At 41.2% G+C, this 18,233-nt stretch overlaps 1 protein-coding gene across 11 annotated transcripts in view; it reads left to right on the forward strand.

The window, feature by feature from the left end:
• Nucleotides 1–18,233, forward strand: part of RGS6 (regulator of G protein signaling 6) — a 564,829-nt gene that overhangs the window by 26,005 nt on the left and 520,591 nt on the right. For all 11 annotated transcript variants that reach the window (XM_021099946.1, XM_021099952.1, XM_021099945.1 and 8 more), the window contains one exon: nt 2,723–2,826. In XM_021099946.1, coding sequence (XP_020955605.1) covers nt 2,743–2,826 — 84 coding nt within the window. In that variant the 5' untranslated portion in view covers nt 2,723–2,742. Of the gene's footprint in view, nt 1–2,722; nt 2,827–18,233 lie in introns of those variants that run through there.

An 18,233-nucleotide genomic window follows, 5' to 3' on the forward strand; every position in this document is an offset into this window, starting at 1 on the left:
TGGCCCGGGAGCTTCTGCATGCTGCTGGCATGGCCAAAAAATAAAATAAAATACATCCTAATTCATAAATGATGAAGAAAGCAAGCAGCATTATTCAAATGGGATATTTGGGACAATTAAATTCTTAGCATAAATTACAAATTCCTGTCTCTTCCCCATGTTCTGCCCAAATTTGTTTTTATGGAGTGACCTTTGGTACCAATTTATTTTATAATAAAATATTTCCTGAGTTTTTATTTTAAATTGAAATGGCCTTTTCTGTCAAGTATGGTATTTATAAAAGTTTCTTTGATGAAAAGCCTATGAATTTTGTACAAATAACCTAGTCAGGCTCTTAGATTAGTGATAACATTTGTATAGGACTTTTACGGCTTTATATAGTACTTTACCCTAGATTTATTTGACCCTTACCTATGAGTCCTCAGTGGAGTTCACATTTTACTGATGAGAGCAATGCAGGGGAAGGCAACTTGGCCTGATTCTGGGCGTATAACAGGCATTCAGCACGTTTGCTTTCAAAGGAAATTAACAAGGAACACAACAGGTTATTTAACTTGTTCAAGGTCACCCAGCAATTAGTGCATCATACCAAGAATTGAACTTGCTTCTTTAATTCAGAAATTCCCTGTGCTGTTATTGTCTCACTGCTGTCCTTTCAGGCTGTTTAAAAGGCCAAATCCAGAGTTCCCACTGTGGCTCAGCAGGTTAAGGGCCTGACATTGTTTCTATGAGGATGGGGGTTCCATCCCTGGCCTGGCTCAGTGGGTTAAGGATCCAGCTGGGGCATAGGTCGCAAATGCAGCTTGACTGCAGTGTTGTTGTGGCTGTGGGGTAGGCCGCAGCTGCAGCTCTGATTTGACTCCTGGCCCAGGAACTTCCATATGCCACGTAAAATTCATGTGACTTAAAATTAATCTTAACACATACATTTCAGTGGCATTTAGTACGTTCACAGTGTTCTGTAGCCATCTCCTTTATCTGGGTCAAAAAGGTTATCATCCCTAAAGGAGACCCCCATATTCATCAAGCAGCCATTCTGTTCTCTCCTCCCCCCAGCTGCTGGTAACTACGAATCTGCTCTCTGTTGCTGTAGATTTACCTATTCCATATATTTTATGTAAATGAAATTGTACAATATACAATTGTCATAGACCATTTGGGCTGCTCTAATAGAATGCCATAGACTGGGTGGCTTACAAACAATAGAACTTTATTTCTCACAGTTCTAGAGACTGGGAAGTCCAAGATCAAGGCGTAAGCAGATCCGGTATCTGGTGAGAACTCACTTCTTGGTTCTTAGATGGCTTTCTTCTTCACTGTGTCCTCACAGGGTAGAAGGGACATCTTTGGGATCTTGTTTATAAGGACATAAATCCTAGTCACCAGGGTTCTGCTCTCATGATCTAATCCTATCCTGCCTAATATCATCAAATTTGGGTTTAAGATTTCAATACAGACGTTTTAATGGGACGTAAATATTCAGTCCATAGCAGTGACCTTTTGTGTATGGTTTCTTTTACTTAGAGTAATGTTTTCAAGGTTAATCTACGTGGTAGCATGTATCCGGACTTTATTGCCTTGTATGGCTGAATTATATTCCATTGTAGGGATAGACCATATTTTGTTTATCCTTCATTAATTGATGGACATTGAGTTGTTTTCATTTCTGGTGACTAGTGCTGCTATGAACATTTGTGTTCAAATACTACTTTGAATGCCTGCTTTTCTTAGGAGTAGAATTGCCAGGTTATATGGCAAATTCTATGTTTAACTTTTTGAGGAACCAACAAACTATTTTCTTTCTTTTTTCTTTTTTGTCTTTTTGTCTTTTTGTCCTTTTAGGGCTGCACTCAAGGCATATGGAGGTTCCCAGGCTAGGGGTCTAATCAGAGCTGTAGCTGCTGGCCTATACCACAGCCACAGCAATGCCAGATCCAAGCCACGTCTGTGACCTACACCACAGCTCACGGCAATGCCGGATCCTTAACCCACTGAGCAAGGCCAGGGATCAAACCCTCAACCTCATGGTTCCTAGTCGGTTCTGCTGGGCCACGACGGCAACTCCCGACAAACTATTTTCCATAGTGACCAACCCATTTTACATTCCTACCACAACAGTGCACAAGGGTTCTGAGTTCCCGGTAACCTTGCCAATGATGATAAACATCCTAGTGGGTATAAAGTGGTATCTCCTTGTGGTTTTGATTAGCATCTCTTTGATAAAATATTCATATTTTAATGTGTGGAATTAATCATAAAATGGGCTTTGCTAATACAAAATCAGCATCAAAATGATTGGCTTCATCTGTCTCCAGGAGATTATTTAAGACTGGCACATGATCACCCCTAAGAGTGTGTGATTCTGGGCTGAAAATAAAGACGTTGCTTTGGAAGTAGAAGAGTGTATATAGATAAGCCTATATAGTAAGAATTATCCCTTAAAAAAAAATACTACTTAAGAGGTTCCTGGTGGCTTAGCAGGTTAAGGATCCTGTGTTGTCTGCTGTGGCTCTGGTCTTGGCATGGGTTTGGTTCCTGGTCTGGGAACTTCTGCATGCTGTGGGTGTGGCCAAAAAATACTACTTAAATTAATGAGAAAAAAGAAATTACATCGTGTTTTGTTTTCATGCCACCTGCCAAAATATACTTAGTTCTTTGCATTGCCAAGCTTTCTTTTTGTAATTCTTTCATGTCTTAATGGTCTATTCATTTATTTTCGCAGGACAAGTGAAGACATCCAGCATGGCTCAGGGATCCGGGGATCAGAGAGCAGTGGGGATCGCTGACCCAGAGGAGAGTTCTCCAAATATGATAGTCTACCGCAAAGTAAGGCATCTGCTTAAATGTGGGGGGTGCTGCCTTGTGTGTATTTGGGCTCTGTGTAGGGTTGACTGATGGTTGACTGCTGGAGTCATGTTTATTGCCTGAACTCCCTTGACTGATACATGAATATCATTTTCTTCTCATATCCTCCAATTTCCCCATTAAACACTTCCTGGAAGTTAACTTTTGCCCTGCTTTGCATTGAACACTTGAAAAATATTATATGGATTCGTTTTCTTCAAACCAAAGGTGGCCTACACAATGCAGATAGACACGGTATTGTCCCTCTGTGGAAAGGCCTTAGTGTAACATTAGTTAATTGAATGCTCTTCAAAGCCATAGCACACACAAGATCTGCTCTAGATGCTGTGGGGGACGGGGAGTGCAAAGGTATGTATGGGTGAAATGTTTTACAGTTCTTGGAGACATAAGCTATACACGGATAACTGTTATAGAGTCTAAGCGTTAAAAATTCCCCAAAGAGAAGCGAGAGTAGAGTGTTACCTCGGCGGGGGCGGGGGGGAGACGATTACTTCCAGCCTCCCATGTCTGGATCGGGCTGCGGAGGATGCGCCTTTGAACTCAGTTTTAAAGGATCCATAGGATTGCTTTATGTGGAAAACAGAAGGAAAGAGCCATGTTCCAGGCCCCGAGATGCCTCCAGCAAAGGCAAAGGGCTGGCAAAAAGTGAAGGGCAAGCAGAACCTGTGAGCTTGGGCAGAGGATGAATTATAAGTAATTGGAGTAAATGGAGGTGAGATTTGGGGACGAAAGTCTGGATGGAGCCAGATTTTAGAATGTTGAGTCATAGGCAGTTGAATTTAATTTGAAATACTTTAGTGCCAGGAGATGTAAGATCAACATTTATTTGGGATTATGAGCCTTGCCCCGGGGTGCCAAAGGCACCGTGGAGGCTTTAGTGGGGGTGTTTCTGTACATATGAGAAAGGTGAAGCGGACACGAATCTAGCAGGAAATGCCCCTCAGAAATGAGTGGGGCTGAGCAGAGTGATTCAAGGGTCTGAATTCACAATGACTTGAAAACAGAATGAATATAACATTAGAAGGTGAGTCACAGATGACTGGGTTTTTGACCTTGGGTAATAGAAACGCATCGGTGCTATTCATTCAAGTAGGAATATTTGGAAGAATATGTTTTAAAGGAAGGAAAGATGGCACGTAAGGTTTTATTTGTGCATGTGTTGAATTTGAGAACCTAATTGCTGCTTCTTATATGCCTTTTTAATATTTGCAATGCAGTGAAAATCTAACCTGACCACATCACATATTAATAAGGAAAATGTGTTCCTGCTCATTCATTTCACTAAATATTTGAGTTGTCTGCTAGGTTCTGTGTATTCTGCAAGATTCTGTTCTCTCTATGTTAATCATATGCATAATGTTGAACTAGATATTCCTGGATGCTCAATATGGTGAATTTTTCTCTTCTCCTTGTGAAAATAGAACTCTCAAATGAATCTCACTTTTGGTATCAAATTCCTTAATCCTTTGCTTTGCAAAAGAATGCTTAGATAACCTATCTTTAAGAGAGATGCTTATCAATTATAGTAAAGAGAAAAGAGATTAATGGGGCCAACCAAGCCAGTGAGGCATACAGAATAATAGAAAGACATTTATTCACCTCCTAACCCACCTCAAGCTAGGAAACCCTGTGCCATCCTCATAGGAACATGGGATTTGGAGTGAAGACGCGGGTTACATTGCAACTCTGCCACTTCCTAGTGGTATGTCCTGGAATTGGTTATTTAACTTCTGTGACTCTCCGTTTCTTCATCTCTAAAAGGGGAAAAAAAGGTGGGAGAAAGGATAGTACCTCATGGAGTTACTGTGAAGATTCATTTGGATAAAGCACATAGAGCATGCTACGCTGCTGGGCATAGAGGTGGTCCATAATGAACACTTCTTTTATCTTTCCATCTTGTAGAGACGGTGACCCTTGGAGAGGAAATAAATTATACAATGTATAAATGTTGGTGCTGTTAATAAGGGGACTAGAGTGCATTCATATAGTGCATTGCTTTCTAAGACACAGGAAAACTGCACATATTTTTATGTTCTGCAGGAGATTGCAAATCAATGGATTATTAAAGGTTAATAGGAAATGTAAAGGTCATGGAATCCACACACGTTTGTGCAAGAAGGTTTGGGCTTATGTTGAAAGGGAAAACTTGCCACAGGTTTCTGCGATCTCGATTTTTTACTTTTTAGGTGATATCAGGGGACCCTTCATTGGATCTGTCCAATCTGTTAGAAAGAAAGGAGGCACACTTGTTGGCCAGGATGGGTCCAGGACTTGGAGTCATTGAAACCTCATTAACTCGACAAACTTAAGCCATAGTTGTGTTTGAAACAGGGGCTGTTCACCTAGTTCTCTGTTGCAGACCAGCCATTAGCTCAGACCAAGACTTACCTACCACAGGACACTGTCTCCGAGGTGTAGGCAAAGACTGAAACTTGAAACCGAGGTCGATTCGAAGCTTTTTCTATGGTTTCTATGGACGTCCTCTTATGTAATGATTTATTCAAGGTCGAAGTTAGAAAATCAAACCTTTTCCCAAGGACTGCAACAAAAATTTACATTTAAAAAAATGTGCAAATAGCGCTTTCATTGTAATCGTCTTTCTCTGGCTCGTTGTTTCTGTCTCTTGTCAGATGTTTTCGGTGTGAAATTTTTGCTTGGACTGTGTTGTGTTGATTCAGATGCTGACATTTAAAAAGCTAAATCTAGAGAACGGAGCTTTTCGGTAAACCTCCGACTAATAAGTGGGGTGACTATGTCCATAATGTTGTTGTGACTTTTAAATGCCATTTAGGATGGCAACCTTCTGACACATGAGTAATGATGGGTGGGTTTCCTAAGCCTACACCTTTCAGAATCCTCTTCATTTTCTTTTCATGTTTTCTATGTCATTAACTGTGAAAAGTTGTACTTTGTCAAGGCATGATTTATTTATTGACTTGAACAGACTTTCTAATTTGGTTTTTTACCCTTCATATTCACATTTTGGATTGGAGATGTGCATGAAAAATGTATTGGTCACATTAAAAATCAATTGAAAAGAAAAAATTATTCATTAAGTCGCCTGGAACCGTTAACTTTTTTTGGGGGGGGGAACTATTTCTGGATCAAAAAGATCTTAGGATCATTGAATTGCCCAATGTTGTGATGATATTGGCTGTACATCAGATCATTTAGGGGTACCTTATAAAAATCCTGATCCTCAAAGGACCCCCTCAAGGTATTTTTGTTAATAGGTCTGAGCTGGGTCCTAGGAATCTGAGTTTGAAAGTGTCCTCTGGAGAATCTTATGCCCAACTAAGCTTGAAACTCATTTATTTAGTATCTTTTAAAATATCTAGATGGAGTATGTGTTGCAAAGAATTAGGGAAATTGGTGTCTTTTTTTTTTTTTTCTCTTTAGGGCTGCACCCGCAACGTATGGAAGTTCTAGGCTAGGGGTTGAAGCAGAGCTGCAGCTGCTGGTCCACGCCACAGCCACAGCAACACCAGATCCAAGCTGCATCTGTAAAGTAATGTACACCACAGTTCACAGCAACACTGGATCCTTAACCCACTGAGTGAAGCCAGGGATCAAACCCGCATCCTCACTGGACACCACGTGGGGTTCTTAACCTGCTAAGCCACAGCAGGAACTCCTGGGAGTTGGTATCTAGGTTTCTGACTTTGTCATTTTTTGCAGATCTTTCAAGAGGTGGAAGAATGAGGCTTTTAGAGTTAGAATTCAGGGATTTTAGTCACTTCATCCTTGGGATTTTTTAGTCAGAACCCTCCTTCTATAAATGGGAAAACTGAACCATGGGGATGTGTGTAACTTGCTGAAAGTTAGTTGGCAATTTCCCAGTGAAGTCGCGGTCATGTCCAGGTGACTTGACAGCCTCAGTTAGTGTCCTTTCTTCCATCACGTCATCCACTACAGACTACCAGCTCTCAGGGGCTGCAAGCTGTGGTCAAATTAAATAAATGAAAATACCATGTGGAAGATCTTTCATTTTCAAGGTTATTCTCAGTGGTTTGATAGAACTTTTGAACAACGGTCATGCTCAGGTCTCATTCTACTTGCTAGTGCTCTTGTTTCTTGGGTTAAGGTTTTCTGAAATGTTTCCTTTCTTTTATAACTAGGCATTCTTTTGAGTGAGAGGAGGTTGCTTTCTGATTTTATTTGGTTTTCGGAGTGGTATTAATAATGTCTCTTGACAAATTTCCAGTGGGACTGGAAATTTGATTTGGTAGAACTCTGGGAAATTAAGTGGAAGGTGGAGGAAGAAAATTGCAGCTTAACATGATCCAGGCTTGGGTCAGGACATGGTTCAGTGTGATGGAAGGGGCCAGCAGGGAGCCGAGAGCTCTGGCTTCCTTACTGCTTTGGTTTTCCTGATGGGGAACTTCATCTTTCTGGCCCCGTTGCTTGTTTCACCTTCCTTCTTTTTCTCTTTCTTTTCTTCCTTCCCAGCTAACACATATTTCTCACACAAGAGGGATGTATTTAGTGTCTATGTAAGATAGAAAGAAGCATCATAAAATGAACAGTTTACCCACAGAGTAAACTCAGTAAATACACTCAATAAATAAAGTAGTGTTTTGGCTTCATTTGTAAAGTGATGGGATTGGACTAACTAGTGTGTGCAGAACCTTACTGCAATGATTTCAAAGTTAGGTTCTATAAATTTTTGATCTTTCAAAAGTTGAAACACTTCCTTGATGTCAAAACAATGTGGTGAGGCTATTTACATATTTAAGGGCTTTTTAAACTTTTCGGAAATATTTCAGACAGTCCTAGGTAACCGGAAGTGGATTGAGATTAAACCTAATACAGTTAGGAAGCAGAAGAAAAAAAAATTAGTTGTAGGAGTTCCCGTCGTGGCGCAGTGGTTAACGAATCCGACTAGGAACCATGAGGTTGCGGGTTCGATCCCTGCCCTTGCTCAGTGGGTTGATGATCCAGCGTTGCCGTGAGCTGTGGTGTGGGTCGCAGACGTGGCTCAAATCCTGCATTGCTGTGGCTCTGGCGTAGGCTGGCAGCTACAGCTCCGATTCAACCCCTAGCCTGGGAACCTCCATATGCCGTGGGAGCGGCCCAAGAAATGGCAAAAAGACAAAAAAAAAAAAAAAAAAAATTAGTTGCAGTGATTTAACATTAATCTGTAGCAGTATCTTCTCCGTGGTGACCCGTGTCTTCCACTCACTAATAACGTTTAAGACATTTGTACCGTTAACATTTTGCAGTGCTAATTGTATGTTAGGCAGAGAGCAGGAGCACTGTTTAAACAGCCAAACTGGATATGGTCATTAATATATAGTGTCAGGGATCAATTAGGAGTTTTGATGGAAGAAAAAAAAGCCAAAGTTCTTGTAGATGAAAGAAGTTGTTAAATAGCCTTGTCATTGCTGCTATTTTCTAGTTATTCACTCCTTTTCTGCTGGAGCTTGGGTCTCACCTTTGTGTAACTCTGAACCTGCACGTCACTTGCCATAATGATCTAGGACCCTTGAAGTGCTGGGCAGAAGTTGGTCGAGGCGTACTTGCAGAAAGTAAATGGGAGTTCCCATCGTGGCACAGTGGTTAACGAATCTGACTAGGAACCATGAGGTTTCGGGTTCGATCCCTGGCTCTGCTCAGTGGGTTAAGGATCCGGTGTTGCTGTGAGCTAGGTGTAGGTCACAGACGTGGCTCAGATCTGCCATTGCTGGGGCTGTGACGTAGGCCAGCAGCTACAGCTCTGATTCAACCCCTAGCCTGGGAACCTCTATATGCTGCAGGAGCGGCCCAAGAAATGGCAAAAAGACAAAAAAAAAAAAAAAAAGGTAAATGTAGCAAGAATGGGGGAAATCATGCCTAGAAGATGCAAGGCTGGTGAGAAAGCTAGGAACAGGCCATTGCTTTGGAATTCATTGAGGACTGTTGTAGCAGTGACCACAGTTGAGAGTCAGAGGACCTGCACACCCTGGTGGCCAAGGCGTGATAAGGATTAGAAACTATTTAATTAGCAAATACATATTGAATGTCACTTGTGTTGACGCTGTTAGATGCCAGGAAGGCAAGACGAATACTGTTCCCTGAATGAACCCATAGGCCACTGTGTGTGTGTTTGAGGCGGGTGGACAGAGAGGGATAACTAGACAATTGCAGTGCACATGGAGGTAAGCTGAGGGGTCCAAGAGGAGTTAGAAAGGTCAGGAGGCCCACATCAGGAGAGAGGATGATGATGTCATAGAAGACATCCAGAGGATTCGGCACCTGCATTGATTTGGCATTGATTCTTGAAAAACAAAATGAATTTGGCATGTGGCATTGATTCTTGAAAAACAAATAAGAATTCACCTTACAGAGGAGTGTTGGAGGCAGATGGACTAGCACATGCAAAGGGACAGAGCTTCGACATCATATTCTGAGTTCTAGAAACTTCAGAGATAGGTTTCTGTGATGAAGGGTTGAGAAATAAAGCTGGATAGGTGGGACAGGGCCAGATCATAAGAGGTCTTGTCCATCAGACAAGGAGTTTGGACGCTGTGCAGTTATCTTGCCTTTGCACCTCCATCCCTCTGTGTGCTCCTCACTGTGCCATACAGCTACCGGCCTCCTGTGACCTCTGGCTTTCAGTTGAATTTGGTCCAGAGGAGCCTGGGGAGAGAGGGAGGGAGGAGGAAGAGCAAGGTCAGGGCATTTCTTCCCCTGGCTCCCTCTTGGCGGGATCTCGCACTGTGCCCCTTGACTGAAGGTCATTGTACCTCTTTAGCCAGACTGCTCTCCTCCTTTGGACCTGATCCGTTTTTCCTCTACTCATCCTTTTGGGCCTTGGGGTGGTTCCAGTTTGAATTAGTACTCAATGGCTTAAATGCAACATTTATTGCCACAGTTTCTGTGGGTCCAACATCCAAGGGCAGATTAGATGGGTCCTCTGGCTCAGGGTCTCTCACAAGCTACAGTCAAGATGTTGGCTGGAGCTGCAGTGTCATCTGAAGGCTCAGCTGGGGAAAGGCATACCTTCAAGCTCACTCCTGTGGTTGTTGGTAGAATTCAGTTCTTCAGGGGCTGTTGAATGATGACCTCTGTTCCTCTCTGCTGCCTGGAGGCAGACACCTCCATCCTTGCCACATGTGCCTCTCCATAGAGTAGGTTACAGCATGGCAGCCTGTCTCATCACAGTGAGCAAGGAGAAGTGCAGGATGGGGGAGTTGGGAGTGGGAGTCCCCCTATCTTATAACCTGATATTAGACACAACATGCTGTTCTTTTTATTAGGGACAAATCTAACCCTCAATCAAGAGGAGGGGTTTCTCCCAGGGCACAGATACCCAGAGGCAGAGGTCATTGTGGACCCTTTTAGAAGCCGTTTACTGCCGGGTTACACTTCTGCAAGCCAGAGGTTTTTGAATGTTCCCTTATGGTTCCCACAGAGCCTGCCACTTCTTTCTACTTGGTCCTTTTCTGAAATAAACCTTCCTTGAATTGTCCTGTATTAAATGTGCCATCTGTATTGATAAGCCTCTGGCTCATACAGGTCTTATCCTTGAAGCAAAGGGAATCCCTTGAGATCCTATTTTTTTCTTCATAAGGAAATTCTCCACAGAAGGACTTCAATCAGGGAGGTTGTATGTTCAATGTGGAACATGGGCCTGTGGAGGGAAGCTGCAAGAGAAACAGTAGGATTAGGAAGCAAAAGAATAGTTTGGGGAGTTCCCCTGTGGTGGAGAGTTCCCGTGCGGCTCAGGATTAACAAACCAACTAGTATATATGAGGATGCAGGTTCCATTCCTGGCCTCACTTAGTGAGCTAAGGATCCAGCATTGCTGTGAGCTTCATTGTAGGTCACAGATGTGGCACAGATCTGGTGTCACTGTGGCTGTGGCGTAGGCCGACAGTTACAGCTCTCATTCGATCCCTAGCCTGGGAACCTCCATATGCTGCAGGTGTGGCCCTGAAAAAAAAAAAAAAGAATAATTTGGTGATTTTACAGGAATTCATGGGAGGAAAAAATTATGCCCAAATCAGTGGCAGTGATAATGGAAAGCAAGAACGTGCTTACGAGATGTTCAGGAGGTAGAATCAACATGATTTGGTGACTGATAAGTTGCAGAGCAGATTTGAGGGTAACAAGTGGGAGCAAGGAGCGATCTTTTCCCTAGGGTATGCCTGCGCGTTGTCTCAAGGTCTCCAGGGACCAACAAAATTTTGAACCAAGTAATTGTAAGAACTGGATTGCGTTCCCCTTTCCTTGTGTGTAGATCAATCAAGCATGTCATGGAAGAGTCTGACTGGACCAGGAAGTCTGGGTATTTATTGTCGCTGCTTTGCTAGTTCACTTTTGGTCATGCACAAGCTGTTTCTACATCTCACTAAGTCCAGTGTAGTCATTTGTGAGTGAAGGGTTAACTAGGCTGGGTGATCTCCAAAGCACTTTCAGTTCTGACCTTCCAGGGATTTGATTATCCACAATGAAGAAAACCCCATTGTATTATCTGTTTATTTCTTCATAGCCTCCTTTGCTTTCTTTTTAATTGTCTTTAAAAAGTTAACCCAAATAAAACTTGCAAAGCAGGAAATTTAGTATGTTTAAAACAAATGCCTTATGTATGTTCTTGAACAGAGGGCATTATTTCATTTTCTTTTCTCTTCTCTTCTTTTGTTTTCTTTCTTTCTTTTTTTCTTTTTTTTTTTTTTTTTTTTTTACCAGTAAATAACATTCCCAAGGATGAACTGCAGAGAGTGTTCTGGGTAACTAATTTAAATTGTTCAAGCTGTATTTTAAGATTTCTTTCATTAAATATTTTGAAGTTTTTTTTAAATTGCCTTGGGGAAAAAAAGGGCACTGTTTTCCTTTGTCCCTAGGATGAAACTGGTGAGGGGAAAAGCTCCCCGTCACATGATCTTGGTTGGCAGGAGACAGGAGTGCAGGCAAGTCCCAGACCAGTGGTGTCAGGGTCCACAGATGAAAGGGATGGTATTTTTAGTGTGGAGAATAGCTCAGTGTGGTTTAATATGATGTGTTTCCCTGAGAATAACTTTCTAATTTGAAAGCCTTTGGTGTAGTTAAGGCTTCACTTCATTTTTTTTTCTCCATTTTTTCCCCTCTTTTCATTTCAAAGAGCCTAAGATTTTGCACTTTGGCAGGCAGTTTTTCACTCTAGCTATTGATACTCCTGAATGCTCACACTATAGACAACCTGCATGGCCACAGAGTAAATTCCCCTTTCTCCGGATTTTGAACAAGAAAAACCAAAAGCTAATACATATCTGGGAAAGGAAAATAAATGTGTTCAAATCCTCAGGGGATAAGAAGGTTATTTCTTCAAAAATCATTTACTTTGCGAATACTCATCAAAACTGTGCATGCAAAGAGAGAAATTAGCTATAGACATATACCCACTCCAAAAGAACATCCATACCTCTTTGGTGTATGATAGCCAAAGATGGAAATAAATCAAAGGTCTCTTGAAAGGAAATAGTTAAGTAATTATGGTGGAATAAGGGTCATATCTGGTATGATCCCACAGTTAGGTTACTGGACTTCTATTCTGGGAGACCTAATAATTTCCTTGAAAGGGAGATGGTTACTGACCTCCTCAGATATGGCCAGAGTGACTGGTCTTTATTTTTAAATCCCTTTAAGACTTTACCATTTTTATTTGCTAAATGTAATGGTTATGTAGATGTATTAAAAATTATTGTTTCCATTGTTCTTTATTGCATCTCCGTGCTTTCCTCTGGGATCATTTTTCTTTTGTCTGAAGAACTACATTTATTTATTTATTTGTTTGTTTATGTATTTATTTATGTCTTTTTAGGGCTGCACCCATGGAAGTTCCCAGGCTAGGGGTCGCATCAGAGCTGCAACTGCCAGCCTACGCCGCAGCAACGCCAGATCCGAGCTGCATCTGCAACGTACACCACAGCTCCTGGCAATACCGGATCCTTAACCCACTGAGTGAGGCCAGGGATTGAACCCGAGTCCTCATGGATACTAGTTGGGTTCTTTACTGCTGAGCCACAATGGGAACTCCTGAAGAACTACCTTTAGTCTTAAGTACAGATCTGCTGGACGTAAATTCTCTCCGTTCCTGTTGTCTGAAAATGTCTTTATTTCATCTTGATTTTTTGAAGGGTGTTTTTCCTAGATACAGAATTCTCGATTGTCAGTTATTTTCTTTTCACACTTGGACGACAAGGTTCATTGTCTCTTGGCTTCTGTAGTTTCTTTGGGGAAGTTACCTATCAGTTTTATGGTTACTTCTTTGAATTGAACGTAATCTCTTTTTTAATCTTTGACTGATTTTAATATTTCTTTCATTTTGGTTTTAGCAGTTTTACTATGGAGTGTTATTTTCTTTTTATTTAGTATCCTTAAAGTTATTAGCACTTCTTTTTATTTGACTAGTGTTTGGAAAATTTCAAATAGTGTTTACGCCGAGTTTTCTCTTTTTTTAATTTATTTTTATTTTCCCACTGTACAGCAAGGGGATCAAGTTATCCTTACATGTATACATTACATTTTTTTCCCCACCCTTTGTTCTGTTGCAACATGAGTATCTAGACATAGTTCTCAATGCTATTCAGCAGGATCTCCTTGTAAATCTATTCTAAGTTGTGTCTGATAAGTCCAAGCTCCCGATCCCTCCCACTCCCTCCCCCTCCCATCAGGCAGCCACAAGTCTTTTCTCCAAGTCCATGATTTTCTTTTCTGAGGAGATGTTCATTTGTGCTGGATATTAGATTCCAGTTATAAGTGATATCATATGGTATTTGTCTTTGTCTTTCTGGCTCATTTCAGTCAGTATGAGATTCTCTAGTTCCATCCATGTTGCTGCAAATGGCATTATGTCGTTCTTTTTTATGGCTGAGTAGTATTCCATTGTGTGTATATACCACATCTTCCGAATCCAATCATCTGTTGATGGACATTTGGGTTGTTTCCATGTCCTGGCTATTGTGAATAGTGCTGCAATGAACATGCAGGTGCATGTGTTTCTTTTAAGTAGAGTACTCCTCTTGGGATTTTGTTCATAGGTTATGACTTTTTCATCTGTGTTTCATGTTTTTATTCCCTTTTCTGTTTTTTATTCCTTTGTGTTTCAATATGGATGTTTTTCTACTGACTTATCCTCCAGTTCACAAATTTTTTCCTTAGCTGTATCTAACCTGTGGTTAAATTCATTCAATTGAATTTATAACTTTATTGCTTTTTTAAGCTCTGAAATTTCCATTTAATTCTTTTTGATAATTTCCAATTTACTGCTAAAATGCTCTATTTTGACATTTAATTACTTAAATACATTAATCATAGTTAAGTGAGCACCTGATATTTCAAAATCTATATCACTTGTTGACAGTTTATGTTGTCTTTGAGTTAAAAAAATTTTATTAAATTCTGGACATTTTTTTATACAACTGACCTTGGAGAGGTAATTTCTAAGGCTCTAGGGGAATGTCATTTTACTCCAGGGAGGACTTAATTTGAACTGTTTCCTTTTTTTTCTTTTTCTGCTAGTTAGGCTAGGGGCAGATTACTTTAATCTAATCAGATACAGAGATTATACGTAGCTGAATTTTAGTTCTTGTTAGGGCTAGTGTATTTCTAGATCACCTTTACGCTTGGGTGTGAGCTCTTCTGGTCCCAACAAAACCATGGATGTTCACTCAGTTTCCTCATCTTTAGTGGACTCTGGCCTTTAATTTTTGTCCCTTAAGCTCCATGAGACTGCTGAAGGCATTGATAAGCTTCTCAATCATGCCTTTTGCTTAAGAAATTGGTGATGTCTTTGAAAGGAAAAAGAAATTCCAATAGGCAGGCTCATCGTCTTAGCTTTCTTCTTCTTTCAGGTATTGGGCTAAAATTCTTACTGCTTTGGTAGCTCTCCAGTGCCTTCAGACAAATTTAACAAAACCGCATTTTTTCAGTCTTTCTGATTACTCTCAGCAGGCAGGTTATTCAGAAACATTTAGTTAACTATTGCCAGAAGTTGAACCTCAGAATGGTGGCTCAGAAGGACAATAGATCTGTCTCTTACAGTCTCAATTTTTAGAGTAGTCATTTCCTGAGTGGTTTATTGGTCTGGGGAGGCAGGGGAGATGAAGAAAATGAGAGAAACTCCCAGTATATGTAGGCCATAGGATTGACTTGGAGGGTGCGAGAGAAGGGTTCGAGGCTGATGACTAGGATGTGGGCCTGAGTAGCTGGCTGGCTGGTGGCCCCAGTCACTGTAGTAAGTAGGGGGAGGAAGATGACGCTCAAGGGTAATGTCACCGCAGTACTCAGGTAGCATTTATTCACCCCAGTGTAGTTCTGCAGAACCCTACAAAGGGTTACCTATGTCAGGCAAATAGCTCTCACATGAAATGGGCCTGAAAAGAAACTCTATCTCGGGGAAATCTTACCTGGCTCCAGAACCCTTTTTGGTCTAGAAAACAGGACGTCATTTTTATCTGTCAGTATGACACGCCTACCATTTCTGTATTCGTTTCCAAGGGCTGCTGTGACAAATTACCACAAGTCATTTTAAGCTGTGGCTTAAAATAATAGAAATTTATTCTATCACCATTCAGGAGTTTAGATGTATAAAATCAAGGTGTCGTCGGGGCTATGCTCCCTCTGAATGCTCTAAGGAAGCATCCTCCCCTGCCTCTTCCTAGCCTGTGGAGGCTGCCACTGATCCTTGACATTCCTTGGCTTGTAGCAGCATCGGTCCAAGCTTTGCTTCCATCCTCACATGACCTTCTGCTTCTGTGTCTTCATGTGGCCTCCTGATAAGGTCATTGGATTTAGGACCCGTGCTAATCCATCCGGCTCAGATCTACCTTTACTTAACTAATTACAGTGGCCTCCTTTCCAAATATGGTCACATACAGGTACCAGGGGTTAGGACCTCAACATATCTTTCTGTGGGACACCCGTAATAGTTGCTTGCTTGCTTGCTTTTTCTTTCTTTCTTTCTTTCTTTCTTTCTTTCTTTCTTTCTTTCTTTCTTTCTTTCTTTCTTTCTTTCTTTCTTTCTTTCTTTCTCTTCCTTCCTTCCTACCTTTCTTTCTTTCTTTCTTTCTTTCTTTCTTTCTTTCTTTCTTTCTCTTCCTTCCTTCCTACTTTCCTTCCTTCCTACCTTCCTTCCTTCCTACCTTTCTTTCTTTCTTTCTTTCCTTCCTTCCTTCCTTCCTTCCTTCCTTCCTTCCTTCTTCTTTCTTTCCTGCCTGAGTGAGGCTCAGTGATCCTTGCAAAAAAACAAATCAACAAGTAGTTTATTTATTAAAACATTTGTTTTTGTCTTTTTAGGGCTGCACCCATGGCATATGGGGGGGGGGTGTCCCAGGCTAGGGGTCCAATTGGATCTGTAGCCACCAGCCTACACCACAGCCATAACAACGCAGATCTGAGCCGCATCTGCAGCCTATACCACAGCTCACAGCAATTCCGGATCCTTAACCCCCTGAGCAGGGCCAGGAATCAAACACACGTCCTCATGGGTGCTAGTCAGGTTTGTTAACCACTGAGCCACAACAGGAACTCCAGCAAGTAGTGTATTTATTGAACATCTGCTGTTGGCAAGGCACTGTACTTACTCCCCCTCCCTTTATTGAGAAGGACTGAAAAATAGAATACCACATGGTCCCTGTCCTAGACAATTTTATAGTCTAGGTGGGGAGACTGGGGATGGTGCAAGATTAAGGAAGAAAATAAGCATTTATTGGCTACCCACTGTATACCAGATATTATCCTGGGTGCTGTGCATACACTGAATCATTTAATCATTAGTATAACTTCTTAGGTAGGTGGTGGTCACCCTACATTACAGACAAGGGAACTGAGGATCAGAAGGGTTAACTAACTCCTACTGGTATTTGAATCTGGACTTGTTTTATTTTAAAGCATGTGGTTTTTAAAAAAGTAAATTGAATTATGTAAAAAAAGAAAATACAGGAAATCTCAAGGCTGCTTGTACGTAATTAGAGGAGCATTGGTGTAGACAAGATGGGCTTACAAAGGAGGAAGACATTTGAAGAGAAATGACACGGATTGTATCTTTAAGAAAGGGTAGGGTTTGGTCTGTTAGACAAGCCAAGAAATGATTCTAGGTAATTGGAGCTGTGTGAGCAAATGTGAGGTCATGAGAAAACCTAGCTGTATTTAGGAGATAGAGAGTATGCTTTATAATTCGCTGTCTGTCCTGTAGAGTTGGAAATAATCACATGCTTCTTTGTATGAAGACCCTGAAGGAAGAACTCATAAGACGTTTTTAGTTTGAAACTCACCTAACAAGATATCAGTAGAGCTGAGATTTCCACCAACTGATTTTCTTCTCCTTTTCCTCTTAAAAAACAATCGTTTTCCATTTTAAAAGAATTCAAAAAAAATCAAATTTTTAAAACCCAATTTTGAAAGAATCAAAGCATGACCTATAGAAAAAAACATCTCACAAGTTCCTATCATGCAAATATGACTACGGTTAACGTTTTGGTCTGTTTCCTCCCAATTTTTTTTTTTAAGGGCCACACCCACGGCATATGGAGGTTCCCAGGCTAGGGGTTGAATTGGACCTATAACTGCCAGCCTACACCAGCGCCACAGCAACATCAGATCTGAGCTGTGTCTGCGACCTGCACCACAGCTCATGGCAATGCCAGATCCTTAACCCACTGAGCAAGGCCAGGGATTGAACCCGCAACCTTATGGTTCATTTCCCCTGCACCACGATGGGAACTCCTCCTCCCCGTTTTTCAATTTGTATCAGTAGCATATATGTCATACATCAATCTCATGGATAATCACAGTGCATGTACTAGTTGATATTTCCCTACCATATCCTAGTATTAATCATTATCATAGTTTTAAAGGTTGCATAATATCCTAAGTGGGTAATGAGCCATAATTTAATTATTCAGTCTCTTGTTATTAATAGCAAAATTTAGAATTCCTAGGTCAAAATGCATACAGTGTGTTGCAACTCCTAATATACATTGTTTTCTGGAAGGTTAGTCTTGTTTTTTTCGTAGGTACTGGGTTGCCCTGGGTTGCTGTCAAAGTTCTCCATCAGCAGACTACAGAGGGAAGCAGGGGGTGGACAAGATTTCTAATAAGCAGGGCTAGTGTTTTCTTTACTCTTGACTTTTAAACCAGATCCTCCATGTCCTGGCACCTGATTAACTCTGTGGCACCAGCCTTGTCTTGAGAGCATCAGTGCTGGGGGATTCAGAAATTTTCAACTTGGAACCTTTCCAAGCCATTTGCTATTTTATTCTCTATTTGTTTTTCTTAAGTAACTAACTAAATAAGAATAACATTTCAGCCTCTTTCCACTCCCCACGGCATTTTTCCTGCCTGCACCACCTCTGCCTCCCGTTTAACCATGGGGTTGCTTCTTATGTTTTAAAAGCTAAATACAAAAG

This window comes from Sus scrofa, chromosome 7 (genome assembly GCF_000003025.6).
Source record: "Sus scrofa isolate TJ Tabasco breed Duroc chromosome 7, Sscrofa11.1, whole genome shotgun sequence".
Lineage (NCBI taxonomy): Eukaryota > Metazoa > Chordata > Mammalia > Artiodactyla > Suidae > Sus > Sus scrofa.